Source organism: Gavia stellata, chromosome Z (genome assembly GCF_030936135.1).
Source record: "Gavia stellata isolate bGavSte3 chromosome Z, bGavSte3.hap2, whole genome shotgun sequence".
In the NCBI taxonomy this organism is placed as follows: domain Eukaryota; kingdom Metazoa; phylum Chordata; class Aves; order Gaviiformes; family Gaviidae; genus Gavia; species Gavia stellata.
Window position 1 is genome coordinate 45,654,074 of NC_082637.1, and position 22,589 is coordinate 45,676,662.

The 22,589-nt window shown below is 42.5% G+C and overlaps 1 protein-coding gene across 2 annotated transcripts in view; it reads left to right on the plus strand.

Moving 5' to 3' along the window:
• The window catches only part of NTRK2 (neurotrophic receptor tyrosine kinase 2), a 202,804-nt gene that overhangs the window by 135,825 nt on the left and 44,390 nt on the right, over positions 1-22,589 (plus strand). For both annotated transcript variants that reach the window (XM_059833218.1, XM_059833217.1), the window contains one exon: positions 19,154-19,284. In XM_059833218.1, the coding sequence (XP_059689201.1) occupies positions 19,154-19,284 (131 nt within the window). The remainder of the gene's footprint in view (positions 1-19,153; positions 19,285-22,589) is intronic.

Genomic DNA, 22,589 nt, shown 5'->3' on the forward strand with positions numbered 1-22,589 from the left:
AATACAAACTCTGAGACACAATTACTAATAAAACTCATTAGATGGGACAAAACTGAACCATCACAAAGATGAAGCAGATAAATCATGCTCAGACAATAGGGAAACTGCAGGGAAAATACAAAAGCCCGCGACTTGCATGTATCCAAGCAATAACCAGAGAGGGCTCCAGTAAGAAGTGGCACCCTGTGAGAGAATGATGCGTACAAATCTCACTCTCCCAGACAAAGAGAAGGAAAGAGAGGGTGGAGAGGAAAAAGGAAATAAAAGATAAGACAAAAGGGTAGGCCTGTTGGTCATTTACTCCAATTAAGCCAATATTTTGCAGCTGTACTGCTCCAAAGTTCAAGCAATTAAAGTCACTACCTAGGTTTTGCCCTCCCTGACAGCATGACTTCAGGATTTGGATTCAGGGAGCAAAAGGATTTGGGCAAGTAGGCTTTGCTTTTGATACATTACCTGACTTGTTAAAAGCAGCAGTGTTTGATTAAGGATCTTTTTAATTGCCTTTCAGTAGGCCAGCGTGTTCTTTGAGCTTTCCCTCTTTTCTGCATTTCATCCTGACAGCCAACTAATTGAGTATCGAGGTCGGGTTGGGAAGAGAATTTTATCCACACTCCTCTGGAGCCTCAGTGAAGAGAACTGGAGGTCAGCATGGCAAGGCCTTGTATCTGCAGCTTTGCTGATTTGGTTTTACAGCTTTTAAACTGATGTTTATTGCTTCTCTAGATGTTCAGGAGGGAAGTCCTCTTGAATTCCTGATGGCATTTCATGATGGTCATAATTATAAAATGTCTTGTATCTTTGGTGAGTGTGAAAGGATCAATAGAGTACAAGACAGCTGAAGAACAAAAAGCTCTTCTGGGTCACCATTTATTTCTGTACCCATCCATGCCCCCTACCTCCAGACCCCAGCTGCTATTTGTGCTGCTGGAGATATGAGGAGAAAGATTATTAGGATGCTGGGATAAGGGAAATGTAACAGCAGTGCTTGTGATTATCAAAGGGACTGGACATTTAAGAGGTATCATGATTTGCATTGGCTGCTGAAAAACAGAGGAGTCATTCAGTGGATTTTCTTTGTATTACAAATATTAATATAACAGCACCAGCCTTACTGAAGTTGAGATGGCCCATCATAATCCAAATGGTGGGTTCTAGCACAAAAATACTGCTGAATGCAAAACTTTTGCTCTTCCAAAGGTTTTGTACATTGATGAGTATTTGCAGTAGCATAGGAATTAAATTGCAGAATCCTTCTTTGATGATTAGTATTTTGTTCAGTCTGGGAGAGATTTTGTGAGCAATTACTTTTAACTCACAACATTCATATCAGGACGTAAAGTTTGCCAAAAGTCAGTTGTATTCAAATCTTGGGTTTGGGTTCAAACTTCTCTAACTTCATTAGATCTTGCTTACAACTTTGCCATGCTTAAAGCTGGGTTTTAGCTTCCATTCTCTGCATGCTTTCCACTTGCACATGATTTTTACTGAATAAGTTTCTTGGGAGTCAAATTCGATAGCCTCTGGATAAGAATGAGGATACTGATCAGTGGAGCAGTGTGCTGACATGCAGGCATCCTGCATAGGCTTCTGTATGAGATTGGCATGCTGTTTCTCATCTGATGATAGCCTTGAAAGAGTGGTTCCTCCACCATAATGCAAAATGAGAGAGGAAGGTCCTAGTGCCTTTACCACTTCGTATAACCAGAGTAATGCAGCTTTTACTGAATTATTCCATCTTCAGTACAACTCTTCCCGCTCCAAAGTTCCAGGGTAATAGCTGAGATTTATATGCGCAGAAGTAAAGCTGTTCAGAAGTAGAATTTTCCTCCCATGGGGGATTTCAGCATTTCAAAATTACTTTCTGCTTTAAAACCAGAATGTAAGTTAAAGCAGAGAGCACTTAATTCAATTTTGTTTGAAGTTTCGAATTGAAATGTTGAAATGGAAAAATGTGCATCTTCAATAAAATTAAAATAATTTGGTATTTTAAAATGAAAAGTTTATTTGGGCAAATATTTCAAAATTATGGGTAGTTTTTGGTGTGTTTTGTGCGGAAAAGAAAAAAAAGCTTTTTTCCACTTTGGAATGTTGAATTTAATTCTTTGTTTTAGGAAGCCAAAAGGTAACTGAAAATCAACATTTTCCTGCTGCTGAATCTTTGAAACTTTATTTTACAGCATTAACATTTTTCAGTCAAATTTTTCGACTGGCTTTATGCTGAAGTCAGTGCTGCGGGAATGAAAATTTTTAATGACCTGACTTGTGTTCAATTAATATTTGGCACATTTTCTTTCATTCCTACACCTGTTTCCATTAGTTTTCTTGTTGAACTTATCTGTGAAGGGGAGGGACCCTAAAAGACAAAAGTGGTTGTATGTACTGCAGGTGATATCCAACAAGTCCAAGACTTCTTGGATTAAAGGGTGAAACTCCACTGAAGTCAATGGAGCTTTAAATATTGGCACCAAAAAAAATTTGTCCCATGGAGTGCAATTGCATTGTCACATCTTGAATGCTCTCATTCTCATGATAGACATTACTAAAGGACTCCCTTTTCAAGCACTTAATCATTTATTATTTTCAAAACCCATTTCCTCAGAGCGGTCAAAAGCTGTTCTCATCACCATAGGGAGCCCCTGGGAATTTCAGCATTCTGACGTACGGCAGGTGTCCAACTGCATTAAAATGTTAATACCTTTTTTATTTATTTTTTTTTTAACTATGATTTGGTTTTGTCATGAATCAAAAGTGGTGGAATCTAATAATTTTTTGATTGGAAGGAAAAACATGCCAGCAGGAAAAATGTCACAATAAAATCGGATTACTTCCAACTAATCCATAAAAGATTCCCCTAGTGAAAAGGCCCTATCCGTGATTGCTTTGTATCACTAGTGTGATGCTATAATACCATTTTTATACCATGTTTCTGGCAATTTTTGCTATTACCTGTGCAGAAAATAGATTGCAGATCTCCTCTAAAAGCCAAATATTTTCTCCTGCTTGGCTATACAATAAAGCTGGAGTTTCCCCTCCTTGCTGATGTTGATATTTTTCCTTAAGAGCTGAGAACAATGCAATTATTTATTGTTATTTACATGCATTACTTTAGAGCCCCAAGGTCCAAACAAGACTGTGTGAAGCATTGTGGGACTCTGCGGCCACAAATAACCCCTGCCTGAAGAGCTTTTGGGCTATGGCCCTGCTCCTGTAACATGGAGCTAGTTTGTTGGCCTGTGGGCAGGTTACAGACCTGCGTCTTCATGCACAGGGTGAAGAGTGGGGGAAGGATGCTTTGTTGTCCTGCCTGCACGATCAGGGAGTCCCAGGGATTAATTCCCTTGCCCCAGCTCACGCAGGAAATCTGTGGCCAACCCTGAGGTGGCAGCCAGATCTCCTGCGTGGCCCCCTCAGCCCCTGACCCATCCGTCCTTCCTCCCCGGTGTCATGTTGGCCTCCAGCGCAGAAACTTCTACCTGAGGAATTTTCCATTGAGTTCTGCTGCTGATGAGTTTCTTTCTCACCAATAGGTGGAAACTGACAACCCGGTTTCTCAGGTGACACAAGGAACGGTTCTGCCATCCCAAATGAGGCAGGAAAAACATCACGCAGAACAAGGAATTTTCCATAAGAAACTGTACCATAGCAACTGAAAAAGACGTTGAAGCACATTACACTTTCTCAGCTTGTTGCAGCCTGTGCTTTGATGCAACAGGACATCAGAAAAGCGAAGACTTGGTTTTTTTGTTTTTCTTTTCCTCACTTATTTCTTTGGCCAGGAGAGTGATTGCTTTAACTGGTGCTGCTTGATCATAATGAATTTATTGCAAAATTGTGTAACCTTTCCACATCCATCTGCAAAGTCTGTGTCAGAGCCTGTGTTCTGGCATGCCTTGTCATGCTATAGCTGGGGAGGGTGAGGGAACTACATCGGCAGACTTCCATAAGAGATCACAAGCTTTTGAAATTGTAGGATAACTAACCAAATGGGATGCAGAAATAGTTCCAGCAGGCTGGCAGCTGTGCAATATATGGCATCAGAATAAATATGAGTCACTAAGAAGTAGTGATAAATAAGCTAGCAAAAGTTTCTGTCTTTTTTTCTAAGCATACCCCAAATACGATTGTCTAGTGGAGTAGAAAAAAAGACCACTGTGCAGAAACAAGTAGCTGTGACGCTGGTTTTGATGTGGACCAATTTTTGCTGTATTAGGAATAGCATTTCATCAAAATGTTACAAAACCTTTAAGGGAAGTCTTTGCAGGGCAGATGTTTAGCTTGTTCCTGAGCAGCTGTAACAGGCTATTCAGGATGAAGACATCTAAATTAACAGGATGTAAAATGTGTAAGTGAGAAAACAGGAGAAGATCTGATTAGCGCTACTAATCAACTGAGGTCTGGGGATTCCCTTTCTTTTGAACTGGAGCAGTTTAGTCATCTTCCTTTTCTTTTTTTCAGAGTTCATACTGCACCGTGCCTGTATTTAATCTCTCCCTTGTGTCCCTTCTCAAGCCCATCAGCAGTTAAGTCTTGCATTTCTCACTGGAGACAATAAACTCCATGGTGTGAATGACCCTCCTCTCCTGTATATCTGCAGGTATTAGTTAGTGGGTGGAAAGCTGCAGTATATAGCGCATTTGCTATGTATATACTGTCTTTTCATTCAACTCACAAACTGTCCAATTTCTGAGGTATTTCTGAGGCAAGATGTACCTCTTTTCTGTGAGACTGCTTGTTTCAGGTTCCCCTTGATGTCAGTGACAAGCCTGTCACTGATTTGGGAGAGTTGTATCAGACTCCTGCAGAGCTGGGCTTGAAATAAAAACGCTGTACTGGGGCAGGAGTCGTCACGGCTGTCCTTAAGTAGGGCTTTCAGCAAGGTCCGTGTGTGAAAGCACAGTACTTTCTGTGCAGTAGCAGGGATAATGCAGGTTCTCGAACCACTTGCTCCTAGCTACTGTAGCTAGCTTCCAACCTGGTTAATTATGGGCAAAAATACCTTTTAAAATAGTCTTGAGAAGAGATTTTTCCTAATGATGTTGTTCGGATGCTTAGCTAGAATAGCCCTCATTAGGATGCAATTTACCATTTTCCCCAACTTCCACAACAACTGGCATTTCTGCTGCCTGCTTGGCACAATATGAAGGAAAACGATTCCAGTAGCTCCTGTTCAGAAATCTTTATTTGTTTACATTTATGAAGGTGTGGAAAGGGAGCTACAGCAAGTAGTTTTGAAGTGCTGTTTGTGGTATGTTAATCCCTGACAGCCTGTTTTATTTTTATGCAGGATGGTACATTATAGTCTGTAAACTAACAACATACAGACTTGTATAAGCAAAGAATTAGGGCACTTAGCTAAGCACCAGACCTCACATTTTCTTTTGTTCATGGAAAGTTGTCTTTTTTTTTTTTTTGTCTTAAATTGGGGGATGCTGTGGGTTTCTTAATTGCTTTCTTCAGCAGCTTCTCTTTGTGACTGTTAATCTAGAAGGACTCCACTGAGTTTCCCAGTTTACATTTTGTGAGTGAGAGCAGGATTAGTTTCACTGCGTACAAGATAACACTGAAGGCAATGCAAGAGAAACAGTGTTGTTGTAAAATCTTTTTTCTGAATGTATTTTTTTCTTTTTGGTTGCTTTTATTTTTGACTGTGTTATAATGCACTTAAACTTTAAGGAGGCAAGGATCTGTAAAAAATAAAAGAAAGTATTCATTGCAGCCAAATCCGTATCTGAAGAGTTTCCACTTGAGATTTTGAAATTAAGAAAGTGATGGCAGCAAGGAGTTCGGGCCATTGTTTTCAAAATATACCAAATAAGAACTTTGATGAATACAAAACTTACACTTTATAGCTTTGTGACTCTGTCTAAATAGAAAGTAATCCATTTAAAAACCCCCACTGTTACGAAACAGCTAGGTAACCCTTTCTGGCCTTATTTTCTAATAGGGGGAAACAATGACAAAGGGATTCACTCAGCAGAAACCTTGTAAGGGTTGTTTGCCAAAGCGCTGATGACAAATACCTTTTCATCTCTATGTGTGTGCGTGTCTAGGTTTCAGAAGCAAACAATGTTGCCTCTCTCTAGTTTCTCGGTAAGGAAAAATGCAAATCAGTAATGGTTGTTTTTGCACTTAGAGCCTGTTATATTCTTGGAACATGTGGCTAAATTACCATTCTCGTATCGAAGAAAATGTTACAAGGGAAGAATACATATGACAGAAGTAATGGTGAAAGCAATGCACTAGCCTATAAGTTAGTTGAGAGTTGTATGTGGGAAAACACTGGAAAAACTACCCAATAAATCTTGAAATTGGTTTATGAATAATGATTCTGACCCTTCCTCTTCTTAAAATTCTGACCAGAAGGGCAGGCTAGAAACACAAGAGTCCTGGAAATTGCTTGAGGACCATTTTGTGGATGTTGGACTACGAGAAGGCAAAGTAGCCCTCCAGCTCCGTAACAGGCTTCAGACCAGCGCCTCCTAAAAGCAGATCTGTACTTGCCCTCCTGCTGCTGGTGGTCTTGCAGGAGGCAGCAGTTAATCCATACTGCTTGTAAAGTGGTCTGTTAAGGTACCCTGGTGGCATCTTGTCTGTAGGGCTAACAATAACGCTTTGTGTACCTCAGTGTTTTAGCTAAGTGCAGACAGTATGCATGTCAACGGACAACACCCGTTTCCTTAGCAGCAAGTGCCAGTTCCGAGCAACTTTAGACAAAAATCCAGATGATTCACTGGTAACAACAAAACTGATGGTAATTTTTAATATTTCCTTTACTGATAAGCATGTGGGGTATTCTGCCATTACAGTTCAACAAAAGTAGCAGCCATTTGTGTTGGTTACTGCTGCTCAAAATGCTTTCCAACTACATGAGTATGTAGGCAGCTGATATTTATTGCTCTGGGACAGAACTTGAACTTCAGAAGGAAGGGGAGAAAAAACCCTACATTTTGCCTGTCTTTGTTCTGTGCAGACTACGGTTTCTGTAAATATCATGGTGTACAGTAGTTGGAAAGAAAGTTTTGTTTTTTAAAAGCAACAGTCATATAGACACCAGGTGAGAAAAGAGCTTTTCTGGTCCATGCATTTTTGGTTTCTTGCAGAGACTGCCAGAATTACATTTGCATTCATTTCAGTCTACAACAAGTATTACAGAAGATTCAACTGTAAGTACTTTCCAAATATAAAGAGTGCAGGGGAGAAAGGTGACTATGATTTATGGTGACATCTATTAAGCTTTTACAGAATATCATACGTGTGTACTAGCTATCACCATAAAATTAACTGGTACTAATTGGTCAGAGCTGCCAACTCAGCCTGCTTATGAGTGTAACACTCTTCTTTAGGTCATGTTCGTAATACTGACATTGTATGTCAGACCCTGAATAAAGTTCATTCAGCCATTTCTGCCGTTCTTCTTCTTGTTTGCCCTGCTATGTGTGTGTGCTGCCATCAGCGAGAGTGCATGTCATGGCAAAGACTGGGTCTGTGTGCTTTGGGAAATAAGTGTCTCGGGTGTCTGCCCAGTGGCCACTTCTCCAGCAACAGTGGGGCAGTGGGAGGGCATCCTTCGATTGAATCATGCCTGGTGTTTTCCTCTTTCTTGGAAACTGACTGGAACAAAATGTTCAAAGCTCTTTCTTCCTCCCTTTCCTCTTTTTTTTCCTCCCTCTTTCTGACTTTCACTTCCATGCCTCAAAAGGCTGTAACTGAGTTCATTATTGTGTGATAAATCAGCAGTGAACTTATATGCATTTTGCTTCATTTGGGCAGCTCCTGTCTCTTAGTGACAGCTGCTTGGCTCAGCACACTGTAATTATCAACTCAAAACCAAGATGCTTTTAGGTGCTGAAAACACATGGGCAGAGACTGAACTTGTCCTCAACCTTGTGATGGGCCACAGCTTTAAAAGATCCCATTTAGTGGTTGTTTGGTTGCGTTGTTGCTTTTGGTACTGGGGCTCTTGACAGTTCATTATCACAGTGGACCCTGTGGGAAGCTGTTGTTATTCTAAAGGAGTACAGGTCTTTGTTTTTCATTAGCTGCTGACATGTCATGTAGTTAACTTTTGATTACTGTATCTGTGTTCATTCTCCTTCTCTAAAATAAAGTTTTATTGATATGTGGGAGGGGATTTATACGTGTTAGTGAAAATTTATGAAGCCCTTATTTAAACAGATGTCTGAAGAGAACTTTGCTGAGAAACAGACCTGTTGGTTTGTTGTCTGTAGTGGAACCGAGGCACTTTCTGCTCCTACTTTAAGCCTACCTCCGTTTTGCTTGCTGGCTGGACAGGCGGGCTGTGTGCTGACTGAGCAACTGGTGCCTAGCTGTCAGCAGCCAGGGGGGCATACAAAGCATGGCATTGCCTCTGATCCACTAAAGGGCAAGTGGCCCTGGGCTGTATGTTGTGCAGACCGATTGCAAGGCTCTGTACATAGTTGAGACTTTTGGTCCCTCATCAAACTTGGTTTAGCAAAGAAGGAGGACTCCTTCTTATTTGTCTGAAATGCAGAGAAACGTAATTTTAACTGACAGATAACACAGTCCAGAGCTCAAGTGACGGGAAGGAGATTTCTCATATTCTCTGCTAGATCTGTTAGCTAGATGTGTTGGTTTTCATGTTACATGAAAATAACATGCAGATCCAAGAGGGAAGAAGGGAAAATATATGACATTTTTCACAAGAGAAACGATCTAGGAGAGTCCTGCTGTTCCCATTGTGAAGTGGCACCTTTTCTTTTCTCACTGTATCCATGGGGCTGGTGGGGTTTTCTATCAGGACAATTAGAATAGGCATCTAGCCTGCTGCTATTAAAAAAGGCTTTGAAGTGTTCCCAAATCCTGCTGGGCTATAGTTCAGTGTAATTTGCAGAGCAGTTCCAAGTAGAGCACCACTGTTTGCTTAAGCAAAGCTCACTGCAAGGGGCATGACACGGTCTCATTTGCATCCTTCCCCAGGGTTTGGGGAGGTTGTCAGACCTTGGAGAATGATGAGAAGTTGCCCATACTGTAGAAACCTCATGACCTTTACACACAGAATAATTTGTGTTGTTATCATACAAAAACCATACAGTTCACAGTCTTAGTCCTTCGGAGGATGCAGGACAGAAGAACCAGGTCAGCAGAGGAGGTGATGTGTGGTCTATGATAACCAGATCTTTTTAAGCTTGAAAAATGAATCGAATCATGTGCTACATTCATATGAAAGCGGAAGAAGATTTTTTTCCAGTGCATGTGCAACAAGACAAAAGCAAAGTCATCTTTTCTTTGCACTTGTAAGGATCTGATCCTGAAAAACCCTCAGCACGTTCAGTCTTGCAAACCCTTTGTGACTTAAGTTGGATGACCTATAAGTGAGAACTCGTAGGGTTTTTGTTTGAAGCTAGTACAATGTAATAATCTTTTGACTGCTTTGTGGCTGCAGTAGAGGTATCTGGCACAGCCCAGCTGTAAAGACAAATTTTCTGGGTGTACCTTGAATGCATATGCTGCCAGTTACAACTGCCTTTGTTACACATGAGCGCTGGGATTCTGAAACTGTAACAGGGGCCAAGGGGGAAATGCCATATGGGGACATAAGCCTCTGTAGATGGCATGCCTTAGCAAAGAGGTGTGCCAGCCTGTCAGTGAAGTAAAAGCAGAGCAACAAGTGCCTCACCATGGAAGGATGCAGAAATGCTGAAGGCCAGCACGTCTGTAAAAGGGAATAGCCTCTTTTCCAGGTCCGTTCAACTTTTATGATTGTTTTGCTCATCTCTTCTGTTGCATGGGGCTTTGGGGCAGTATAGGGTTAGTGCTAACCCCTTCTGCATCCCCAGAGGACAGAGGGCAAACTGATGTTCTTTCCTTTTCAGTGTATAGGAAGACTCAAGAATTGTTTTCTCTCCTTCCTGCTGATTTTGTTTCTCAGTGAATAATACAGGGATCTGATCAAAAGGCAAAGGTTTCTTCATTTGTTTGCAATTCCCAGTGTCTTTATGTGTCTTTTGTGGGTCCTCCTCGGAGATAACCAAACCTGTAACTTTCCTCTGTGTTTAAAGGCCACTTATGGCAAAACCCAGGAAAGGGGGTGGGAAGCACAGAATCATAAGAGCAAGTAACCACGTAGTGGCAAAGCAACAGCTGTGTGCAGTTAAGGAAGGAGGCAGAGACTGAACCTTCCTCCAGGGGAGGAGTTTACCTCAGTTGGCCCAAAGAAAGCAAAACATGGGCGTGCATAAGATTCAGTTTTCCTCATGGAAAGCCACACAGTGTGCTGCAGTCTGATAGACCTGTAAAAGGTGCTCTGAAGCAGGATAAAAATTATTAGGGAAAGGGTAAATAACATCCTTAAAAGGTATATGTTATAAAAGTTATATAAGTTATAAAAGATCTATAAAAGACTGGGTGCTGTCATGCTCCTACAATGTTTTCTCTATTGATCCCTTTTCTTTCCACGGACAATTAGCTGCAACAGGGCAGACCTACCCATCTAACATGGCAGATCAGATGCTATGCTATCTTATAGTAAAATAGTTCAGCAAAAGGTAAAGATTAAGTATGTGCTTAACTTTTGTATAAGGGGATAGAATTTGGGACTGTGAGCTAAGCATGTGGTTTATTCCTTCACAAGCTTAAAAACTCCATTTACTTCTCATATTTCCATTTGAAAGGCCACCAGTAAAACCCTTCTGTCCTCCCTTACATGAAGGTACAAAATTATTTCCTTTTCCTTTTAAAATGAGAAGAGAAGAAGCAAAGCAGAGAAACCTACATCAGAAACAGGGCAATCTCCTTTGAATTTCACCTTTATACCCACTTAGGCCAAGTTTGAATATGGCTCAGTCTCTGAATATATGATGTTTCTTCCAGGTCCTGCTTCTCAGACTGGCATCCTGGGATGCTTTTCAGACTATGCCTGTTTCTGAAAACAGAGATAGAAAAGAGTTAATACTTTGAAGACAGTATGTTTATTAGCCCAACTCCCCTGCAAGCATCTGCACCTTGGCCACAACAACCCCAGGCAACGCTACAGGCTTGGGGACAAGTGGCTGGAAAGCTGCCTGGTGGAAAAGGACCTGGGGGTGTTGATTGACAGCCGGCTGAAGATGAGCCAGCAGTGTGCCCAGGTGGCCAAGAAGGCCAACGGCATCCTGGCCTGTATCAGAAATAGTGTGTCCAGCAGGAGCAGGGAGGTGATCGTGCCCCTGTACTCAGCACTGGTGAGGCCGCACCTCGAATATTGTGTTCCGTTTTGGGCCCCTCACTACAAGAAGGACATTGAGGTGCTGGAGCATGTCCAGAGAAGGGCGATGAAGCTGGTGAGGGGTCTGGAGCACAAGTCTTCTGAGGAGCAGCTGAGGGAACTGGGGTTGTTCAGTCTGGAGAAGAGGAGGCTGAGGGGAGACCTCATCAGTCTCTACAATTACCTGAAAGGAGGTTGCAGAGAGGTGGGTGTTGGTCTCTTCTCCCATGTAACTAGTGATAGAACGAGAGGAAATGGCCTCAAGTTGTGCCAGGGGAGGTTCATGCTGGATATTAGGAAAAAGTTCTTTACTGAGGGAGTGGTGAAGCACTGGAACAGTCTGCCCAGGGAAGTGGTGGAGTCACCCTCACTGGAGGTGTTCAAGGAATGTGTGGACGTGGCATTGCGGGACATGGTTTAATGGGCATGGTGGTGTTAGTTGATGGTTGGACTTGATGATCTTATAGGTCTTTTCCAACCTTAGTGATTCTGTGATTATATGAGATATGCTACATCGTACTTCCCCATCCTTTGTTGAGTGCTTCTCTTTCTGCAGCACAGAAGATCCCTAAAGATTAGTATCGTGCTGAGGGAAAGGATTTCCTGGTCTGAGCTAAGATAAGGGTGGTGGTTGTGAGATCATTGTCTCCAGTTAACTTAAACATGGAAGATGGACCAGATTTACCACAAGAAAATAATACTAGCAGAGGTTTTATACAGCAACTCATGCACAATAGTGTTTAAGTTTTACAATCATTAATCTTTTGGAAGAAGTGCATTGAGATTGGCATTTACAAATTAAGTGTATACACATCTGCAAAGGCAATGTTTGGTCAAAATTCAAGCACAGTTTTCTGCTTAAAGCTGATTTACTGTACTGCGCTGAAAAGCTGTTAGTAGGAAGCAGCATAGAAAGAGAAACACACAGCGATTAATATCTGCTATTTATTCTGAACATAGAGTGCCAAATTTAGCTTTCAGTTATTCTGATATATCCCAATTGTTTTAGCATGTAGCAGATCAAATTCGTGTTTAATACATATTTATAACTAAAGTAAAAACCAGTTTCAGGTTGCTAAGGCTTGAGGGTCTTGTGTACCTTAGTCTTTGTATGCAAGGGCAAATTCATGCCTGGAAAAACTGTCAACTTCATTATTCTTGTTTTCCTGAAGGGTGAATGTAGCTCATAAGGCTTATGCTTTTAAAACAATGGTAGCATTGTTGTTATAATTAATTATTAAGTAGTTCTTATTTGATTATAAGGATCTAATCAAGTACGGCAATATGCTTGTCTGTAGCCAAACTGAGAGGATCTTGGCCAACTAAAATAAATCAGTTACTGTAACAAAGAGTAAGATAAAATGCCTCACCAGAAATCAACTGTTAACCCCAAAAGACAGCAAACACTTGAGTTTCAGCCAGGGAAGAGCCACGCCAGCTACAGCAAAATGAGTTTACAGTGGGCAAGAGCTGTGGTGCCCCTGCCACTGCAGGCAGGTGGGGGAGGACTGGGCACCCTCCCAGGAGCTGCAGCACTCTGTTGCAAAGGGAAGCCTAATTCTCATCCAAGGCAATAGAAAGTCTGGGGTTTAAAGTATAGGTCCTGTGAGGATTTAAGTTGTAAATGAAGCAACTGAAAGGTTAAGCTGCAGCAATCACAGATTTATTGGATTTATCATCAGACGTAGCTCTTCACAGCTAGGAAATCCCTGGGAATTATGCCATTCCTGGGAGTGCTCACAGGTTTGCCTTTCATAAGTGTCTCCAGTTCTTCCAGGAAGACCACTGCCTATTCAACTTGCCCATTAAGTGTCTCCTCAAGGCCCACTTGGGGTCTGATGCCTGTGAAGAATCTGGCAAATCACTGATGGCCACTCAGGGATGACTATTTTACAACTGTTGAAATAAACTGTTATTTTTCAAAGAAACAAAACGAAATTCAAAGTGATTCAGAAGCCATACTTGTACAGGTAATGTGACAAAGCCCAGGTGCCTTTCTGACGTAGTTCTTCTGTGGATCCTCCATACTCAGTTTTCTGTAGCCTGTACCAGCACCTTTCATTTAGAGCAGAGTACCTGAGGAGCGGGTTTTCTGTCAACTTATTCTTCTTCTGTTAAAGAGGTGTGAGTTGAATCTCAGCGGTGGACTATACATGTGAAAACATGCTGCTTGTTTGTTTGCACCTACAACAGCTGGGCACTGGTCTTGCATGAGAATTTGTTGTTGCTCTGTGGTAGAAATTAAACAACAATAACACTACACAAAAATATGTAGAAAATAAGTAATGAATGTTGTATGGGAAAATACATCAAATAGCCAGAAATACACTCTCAGAACTGAGCTGGCCTGTTTCTGCATCTAGGCAATGCTGACAGCTTAAAAGGTTAAAAAAAAAAAGTGGTTGTTGTTGGCTTTTATTGCCATGTTAGAGAGTAGATATCTCAATGTGCCAGAATTTCTATTCTCGCAATAGCATGCAGAATTGTAGAGATGCTGCTACTGCAGAATCCGATGGCCGTCAGGCTAGACTTGCTGTCTGCTGTTCGTAGTGATTTTGTATCCTCCTGCTATGGGATTCTTTCTGAAATTCCACCCCTCCTTTTACGTGAATGAAAAATGCTGTACAACTTTGGTATACTATATGAACAATCACTCAGACATTTCTAACCAGATCTTAGAAGTAGTTGAATCTTCACAATTGCAAGATAAATGGTGGGAAAAGAAATGAAGAAACTTGCAAAATGTCTTTCTGTGACACCTCATGTCACATCACAAGCTAAGTCTTTTCTGCGGCTGCTTTTTTCTTATGCAACAGTAAATACATTTATAATACTACCTTGCCTGGTTACTTGGCATCTTGAATACCCTCCTTCTCTTCTCAGAGTCTTGGCACAACACATATCATCAAGACTGTTCTGCGTGTGTACCCCTAGCAAAATTTTGAACAGTATCCTAGAAAGCAGTCTCAGCAGATGATTTAAGTGGGCATACAACACAACACAATCTTCTACTGTTGACAGTTCAGTGTGTAGTGATGATGGAGCCTGTCTGCTGTGGCTCTTACTGTCCATCAAGCAGTGAGTCCATTTTGCAGCCTCTCCGTAAGGACAGATCTCTCCTCTGCTCTGCTGTTCTCATAAGGCGTATGAGAACACATCTGAAACTTACAGCACTTGTGATACTGTAATTGGGTGAGGTGTTCAAGATGAGACACACTCATGCATACCATATAACTATGTAATTTTTGGGCTTTTTGGGAAACCCAGCCTTAAATGGACTAGTGTGATCTTTGGATGTGCAAAGATACAGGGAGCTGATTTTCTGTTTTTATCACAACCTTGTGGACAGCGATACAAGAATGTGGCTTCCAGTTAGGAAAAACAACTGGAAACAACTTATTTTAAAAGGTTGTTGAAAATTTTTCCAGAGAAGAGCCATGAAAGTGGGAGGGGCTTCCACCTCTTTGCCTTACAAAGAAGAGCAACAAGAGTGTTGATTATAGTTAGTACCAGATCTTAAAAACACTGCTCAAGCTAGCAGAGAGTGTCTCCTAAAACCCAAGGGAGGGAGATGCAAGCCAGACAAGCTAAAAATTAAGAGACAAAGAAAAAGGCATGCATTTTTATTAGCAATGAAAATGATTACGCATTAGGGCAAGTGAATAGTTCAGACTTTCAAATCAAGACTGGCACCTCTTTCTGGAGGCAGTCTCCTGCCAAGCACAAGTCATTTAACTCAATTCTATGCTCCATGCTGTGTCGAAGGTCAGCTTAGGTGGTGTAATGGTCACATGTGGTGGTAAAATGTTCAGACCTATTGTTTGTGACCAAGAGCAAAACACTTTCACTCTGTCACAGCATTTCACTTTTTAATTACGTGCAGAAACATTTTAATAATTTATACTACTGAGTGTACTGCTGTCTGTGGATTGAATCAGTCACATTCAACTCAGTGAATTCAATGTGGTGAGATGATACCAAGTTGCCTGTTTTGCTGGGACCCACTCCAGAATGTGCTGGGACCCTCTCTGTTCAGCCTTACCGTGAAAGGTAGGTCACCTGAGGAGTGCCTGCAGGTAGTGTTTGCAGGATAAGGCTTTGATGCATCTTTTCCAGTGCAACATGCTGTTTGTTAGTGAGTGAAATACCTAGAAGTCCAGCTTTGTTGGTGGGATGTCTCTGAGACCTCGAGATGAGAAGAGAGCCCTTTTCTGCAGTTGTGCTCCCTGTTAGCAGCTGATTCCCTGCAGTCGTCTGTGGGAGCCTCGAGCCTCCTGCTTCTGTGGGCACGGCTGTTTGGTTATTATTTAACACCACAGCCTCTTTTCAGCATTTGCCCTTGTTTAATTTGCTTGGTCTCACTTCATATTTTATGTTTCATTTTTCTTTTAAGTATTTCAACTCAACTTACCTTTTAGCTTCGTGTATATTAGGAGAAGTTTCTTTACTGAGAGGGCAGTCAAGCACTGGAACAGGCTGCCCAGGGAGGTGGTGGAGTCGCCATCACTGGAGGTGTTCAAAAAAACGTGTAGATGTGGCACTGCGGGTCATGGTTTAGTGGGCATGGTGGTGTTGGGTTGGTGGTTGGACTTGATGATCTTACAGGTCTTTTCCAACCTTAATGATTCTGTGATTCTGTAAACATATTTTTTACAGTATGTATCAGACAAGATCTTTTAAACCAGGGATGATGTGCTCTTAAAGTACAAATGGCAGCTCAAAGGCAATCACCATTTAGAGACAAAAGGAGGAAAATACATAGCCGGCCTTTGAATGGTTGTGCGTCTTCACCTGTGAGACCATGTTATTAGACCGCTTCTTTGGTAATTCAGTCATGCCACCTCTTTGGCCAAATTCTGCTTTGTTTCTTCAGTGTAAATCCAGGAAAATTTCTTGGACTTCAACAGAGATAATTGGCTTTATCCTGATATTAACTGAAAGCAGATTTTGACCTGAATTTTTCAGTGTGTCTCCTGCTGAAATCTACTCTCACTGAAGGTGGTGTCATTATGGCTGGGGCCCTGGGTGTGCTAAATGGATTTTTTTCCTTAGCTCACATTTCCATCACATCATATGTGTTTGATTTACTTACATTGTTCTTACATTTAATCTCTGCCCATTTTGTCACCTTTACTGTCATTTTTTATTTGTTTAGTAACTCGGTGCAACTCAGAAAGGTAACAGGGATGGATAGAGCATGACAAGTTGCAAATGTATTCTGCACAGATCTCTTCTGTGGCTTGCTATGTTTTGGTTTTGACAGTTTTGTTTATGGGATGTGTTGTTTATCCAAATGCTTGGTTTATATAAGAGCATTTAGCAGCAGCTGTAAGTGTACTACAGAGAAGTATTCGATATGTTTCTTATTTATTTTTACTTTATTGTTTGTGAAATCCTCCAGAAACTTCACAAAAAACCTTCATACTGCTAGGGCCAACACTGGGGGTGTGCTGGGTTCAAAATGGAGAAGACCCACACAAAATTCAGAAAGTCGACTGTGTTCATCACCAGGTCTTTGGTAGCTGTGGAGAGAACCAAGTGAAAAAAAGCCTCTGCTGGAGTTTTGCTGCTGATGCCAGTAGGGTAGGATCTCAGCCCTACTCCCTGTCTGTGGGCTTTGTGGATGTATTTTAAGGTGGTGGCACTGGTAACATGGAGCTGAACTTCTCTCTCTAGGAAAGGAAGAGAGGCATCCTCCTGGTGATACTGGTCAAGCAGAGAGAAAGAGAAGAATTCCCCAAGAGGCAGAGTTGAATGGCAGGTTTGGCAGGGAGTAGAGGGGAGTACTCATTTCTTAGTAAGCACTTTTTAAAGCACAGGTCACGAGGTGTGCCACACTCCCATGCTCAGGCAGCGTGCCGGGGCAGCGGTCCTCGCTGCGTATCTGCCTTGTGACCAGTATTAGCGGAGGTGAGGGATGCCAGTTAACTTGTGTCCATGGGGAAAAGGTGTGTTTTGGTTCAGGCCTGTCTTGTGCCGAGTGCGTTTTGTGCTTTACTTGAAAAGCCAGTGCTGAGGAGGAAATGAAAATAAAAAGCATATTCCTACTGACTGCAGGGGAGCTGCTCAGGTAGCTGGCCAAACAAAATGTACCCATATAAATGTATCGCCATGATAAAGCTTGATCTTGCACTAGACCAGAGTTTGACAAGAGAGAAAAACATTAGTACCTTGCAGTCTTATTTAATGTGTACTCGGCTATTAACGGGACATGTGGCCTCTGCTGGGAGATCTGGCATCGGAGGAGGGGGCAGGCAGTGCCCCCCCTGCAGCCGCCAGCTGTGGAGACAGGAGCAAGCCCTGGTAGGTCTGGTGGGGCACGGGGAGAAGCAGGCTTTTCTCACTCTGCTTCCAGGGCACAGTGGGCCTGCGTGCGTGCTGGCCTGGGGGTTTCTGGCAGGTGCCAGCTGGGTCTGGTGGAGGTCCACTCCTTGGGTTTGCTGCCCACCTGGCAGACTCATGATGGAGGCACCTGGGGACATCTCTCGCTCTCCTGGCTTGCTCCAGCACCGGCCTCCCCTTGCACACACACACATGGATACGAAGTACATTTACATGCAGTGCACTCGGGTTATGTCGCCGTAGGCTCAGTGTGTGGGACACATGTATTATTCTGTCGTAGACCGTGGGTCCTTTCTCCAAATGCTGGTGACAGCAATGGGGACAGACTGTGCCATTTGTCCCCACTGCTGTTACCAAGTTTTCCATCTTTTAGTAATGGAGGCAAGTTGGTTTCTGCAGAAGTGGTCACCCAGTTTGGAACAGGTGTGTGGCCAAGGATGGAGGCAGGGGTTGTTCTGCATCTGAATATAACCTAAATTATTAGCAGTGTTCAGTCCTGGTCCCTGCAGTTAAGGAGCTGAAGTGAGATTCATGCCTTTGCAGAAGCCAGCCTCACCCCTGTGCACCGCTATTTACTTCACTGTGTTTAGGATTTGAGTTACAAATAGGCTTTGTCCAGGCAGGGTTAAATTTCATTGTTTGCAAAAGCAGCTAAGTGCACTGGGGTTAAATTCATCAGTAGATGCTGACTGTTTTGTACAATTTCAGCAACACAAGCTGTCAAGCCTGTTGAGTTGGCCAGTTAAACTGCCCTTAGAGCTGCTTTATTTAGCTTGAACATTGCAAATTGATAACGTATTCTGCAAAATTTGGTACAGTCTTTTAAATATTAAATCTTTTAATGGAAGCTTGTGCTGAAAGGAAAATGTAAAATGAGTTGAACAAAAATGCTCAAGGACTTTAATGTCTGAATCAATTAATTCTGGGCAGCAATTGAGCTAAGGCTCTGTCTGCTATGCTGACTAAAACCTTTGTCCATCTTTTATTTCTTTTACTTCAGAGCAATACTGTAAATCATGTTTGCGAGAACGAAATTTCTATCTTATTGTAACTGTAGTATAGCACAGAGAGGGAAGGCAGTTGAACAAGTGGTAACAGAACCAGAGAGTAAGTTGGATTTAGTTCAGAGTGCACATTTTGTTTTCTTGGATTAGGTTAATTTTAAAACTTCTTGGCTTTGGACGAGAGAGTTCAGCTATTGTTACAGGTACAAAAATAGAAGTAGTACGAGAAAGGTTTAGTTGGTTTTCTGGTTCTTTGTCTTCATGTTTTAAAAAAAGCAGCACTGGCTGTATGTATGGTCTGCAGCAGTCATCCTAACATGACGATAAATGGTCTTTTGTCAGGTGACTCTTAATTCCGTGTCTCCTTGTCCAGCAAATGCATTACTCTCCAAATATAAATATATTAACTCGGTCTTTTTGGACAAAGCTCTAATGAATGACACGTGGGCACTTTGATTCCTTCCACAACATGTGCCCCACTCTACAGGCAACCCTGTCTCTGTGTGGCTGTAAGCATGGACCCCGTCCCATCCTGGCCTTGGAGCTCACATTTGACCTCCGTTTTGTCTTCTCTTCACAGTTGTGCAGCACATCAAGCGCCACAATATCGTTCTTAAAAGAGAACTGGGAGAAGGAGCCTTTGGGAAAGTCTTTCTGGCAGAATGCTATAACCTCTGTCCCGAGCAGGACAAGATCTTGGTTGCAGTGAAGGTAAAAGAACCTAGGATTTCCATTATTAATTCATGGTTGCAACTAATGCTATTTTATTTGTAAATGATCATGTTTGCCTATTCTGTAGCCCAGTGTAACTGCTCTGATATATGTGGAAGGGTTCACAAGGCTAATGTAGTGTTAAGAGAATGCAATATTTGATCTTACTGTGAATTATAAAATGAGAGCTGAATTTCATAAGGAAGAGGGGGGAAACAGACTGTGTCACAAAGGGGCAAAATATTTCATGATCTATCTAAAATACAATTAGTGAAAAATAATGTCTAGGTCCTTAAAAATACATGTGACACATATGTGTGTCTAAAAAAATAATCTGTTACTAGCTAAGTGAATAGGTTACATGTATAAATGCTAGTCAAAAAGGCCTTTCTTTTTCAGGATTGTGCCATTCTTTTAGTCAGCCACGGAAATTATCTGTGGGTAATTTTCATTAATATAGCTGCCAGGAATGCTGGCAACAACTTTTGGATAATATTGTCATGTGCTGTTAAACACTGGCTGTATGGAAATCCAGAAGTCATAACATGTCAGACCTGGAGGAGTGATTCTTGATTATACAGCTCCAGTCAACTCTCACAAAATACAGTCCAGAAGAGGAGAAAACTATGTGAAAAGAGCCATAACCTTGGAGTTTCAAGTGTACAGAATAGTTCTCACATTTCTGGGGAAAAAAAAAGGGGGGGGGGGGGCGGATTTGTTTGGTTCTCCTAAAGGGCACAGACTATATGGTATACTGGGAATCTACTAAGGAGTGAAAGATTTCCAGCTTGATCTCAGAGCTTGAACACCAAACTTGCTTCACCATACCAAGCTTTTTTGTCCCCCAAAATGGAAGGGCTGAAGTTGGTTGTTATGTCAACTATGGATGTATGCTAGAAAACAATATGGGTGAAACTACACTCAGAATTTGCAAAGTCTCCCTGGCAACAATCTCTTACCTCCATCTGTAGTGTTCTGCCAAAAGCTGAACAAGGTGTTCAGCATTTGAAGTATCTAATTAAACGCAGGGGGAATGCACATTCAGAATTTGCGCTGTGCCTGGTGATCAGAAAATAATTTTATTTGACCAGTCACAATTAGGCAGCCATGGTTTTGGATCAAACCATACAGTAAAAGAAATCAAGTAGATCATCTTTTTGAATTTGGAAACATGAAATAGAGTTTTGGATCTGGCAGTGAGAAAACATGAAAGGAGCATGGACATGTAGAGTGCTTTCTTGCTCCATCAAAAATAACAGGTTTTTGGGGTTTGCCAAGGTTAGAAGCTTCTTGGTACTTGGGAGTTGTTCAGTCACGTTGACTGGTGGGAAAAAGTTAAGCCCTGAAGGGCTGTATCACTGACAGGAGAAAGCAAGAGATAGGAGATGATAAAAGTAAATCTGAATGAATTTTTCTATTGTATTTTGGTGAAGCTAGTGTGGAAATTGCCTTTCCTGTATCATTTCACGGGACTGCTTGATAGCAAAATAAAAGTCTTCCCATTCACTTGCTGCCTTTGAAAGTCCTGACCAAATGGAACCTAGCACTTCTGCTATTAAATGCTGTGCTGCACTCGCTCTCTACTGCTCTTTTTCAGTGTAATTCAGGAAGAGCATTCAGCCTTTAAAGGGAGAGATATCCATGGATTTAGATGACAAATCTAAATCCAGTTTTCTGGACCAGTTGTCATACAATTCCGCCCCCCCCCCCCCCCCCAAATCCACTCTTTGTAGTGTCCTGAATAAGGATCTTGCAGGCAGCTGTGGGAAGAATTACCTCTGGGGACAGGTTATGCCCATTTTATGTTTCTTGCATTGGCTCTTGCGGATGTGACTCTGGCTGCCACCAAAGAGTGAATTTTTGGCAAACTGTGCCATTGGATTGATACCCATATAACTGAGGGGTTAATTGCATGGCACTTCTTTCCCTCATGGTGGTACCAACTGTAGCTCGCAGGTATCCTTCAGTCACAGTGGAGGTCAAGGGATGGGACCTCACTGGTGTGCAGAGAGCTAGCCAGAGGACTGTGTCCAGACCCACTGCTGGGCATAGGGTTTGACAGTGAAAATGTGTGACTTTTTTTTTTTTTTTTTTGTCTTAGAGGAGCAGACCTGGATGCCAGCAGCGTAGGGCAGTTCCTCCTGGCACACAGCAAGGGCTTTAGAAAGCTTCACCCCCCTGGGCAAAACCACAACACACCTGTGTCTGTGAAATAGATTTGGTGAGCCCAGTGGGAATATGTACTTGGTGAGGAGTAAGGCGGATTTCAGCAGCGAGGAGGCACGTCTCACTGGCACAGGGTGGATCAGGATGGCTGGTGGTCCCCGCCGGCTGCCTGTGCCTGCCGGTTGCTGGGCAACTGCGTGGTTTGCGCCTGGCCCTGAGCATCACTCCGTCTGACTCAAGACGCATCCTTCTCCTTTTCGGCAGGCCGATATCTGAAACGCTGACGTTGCTGCAGGAAATTATTTAGGAGCTAAGAGGCCCAGAAAAATCTGGGAAAATGTAAAATCAGGCTTAGCATAAACAACCCAAAGTGCTTGAGCTTTTGCTCCTTGGAATAGGAGAAACACCATCTCTTTAAATTTGTTTCAACCATCGGGCTTTTTGGGGGGAGCACTGAATGTCTGGAAATGCTTTATGTGGGTCAAACCCTGTGAGCAGAAAGCTTAACCACAGGTTAAGCTGGTTGCATGGGCATTGTACTTCCCCCCAGGTGAGTTTGTACATCACATCAGTGCACCATTTGCTGCAGGCACTTTTAGAGAACAGAGGGTGGAGGAAGGAAAAGTTACCATTTCGTTGTGGGCCATTTTGCCGTGCCACAGTGGTTGTTCAGGCCTGGATTGGTACTGTCTCTTCATAAGGTTGGATCCCCAGGCGTAGTCTTGTACTAGTTTAACCTGGCCAGAGCTGGAGGTGAGGATGACTGTCAGGGCAAAGGTTAGCAGCTGCCTCTGGCTCCCCTGGGAGGTTGGAGGGGGATTCACCCAGTGCTACTCCATGGTTGTCCTCAGCCAGAAGACTGCAACGTGCATGAGGTGAAGAACATTTCCATGGCACCTGCAGAGGAAAACCAAAGGTTTCCAACTCTTTGGGTCTTCAGTTCAGAGAAGGGTCACCACCACCCTTTCATTTCTTAAGGAAATATACCACTCAGCTCTTGTATGGTGATGGGGAGCCGTAGTAAGGATTTCATAGGGGAAGTCTGAAGCAGTATGTAGGACAGCTGCCATGAAAGTTTCATGACCAAGTCATACTGATGTTGGTGAGAGCCACATCCCCCCACTCTTGCTCTGACTTGC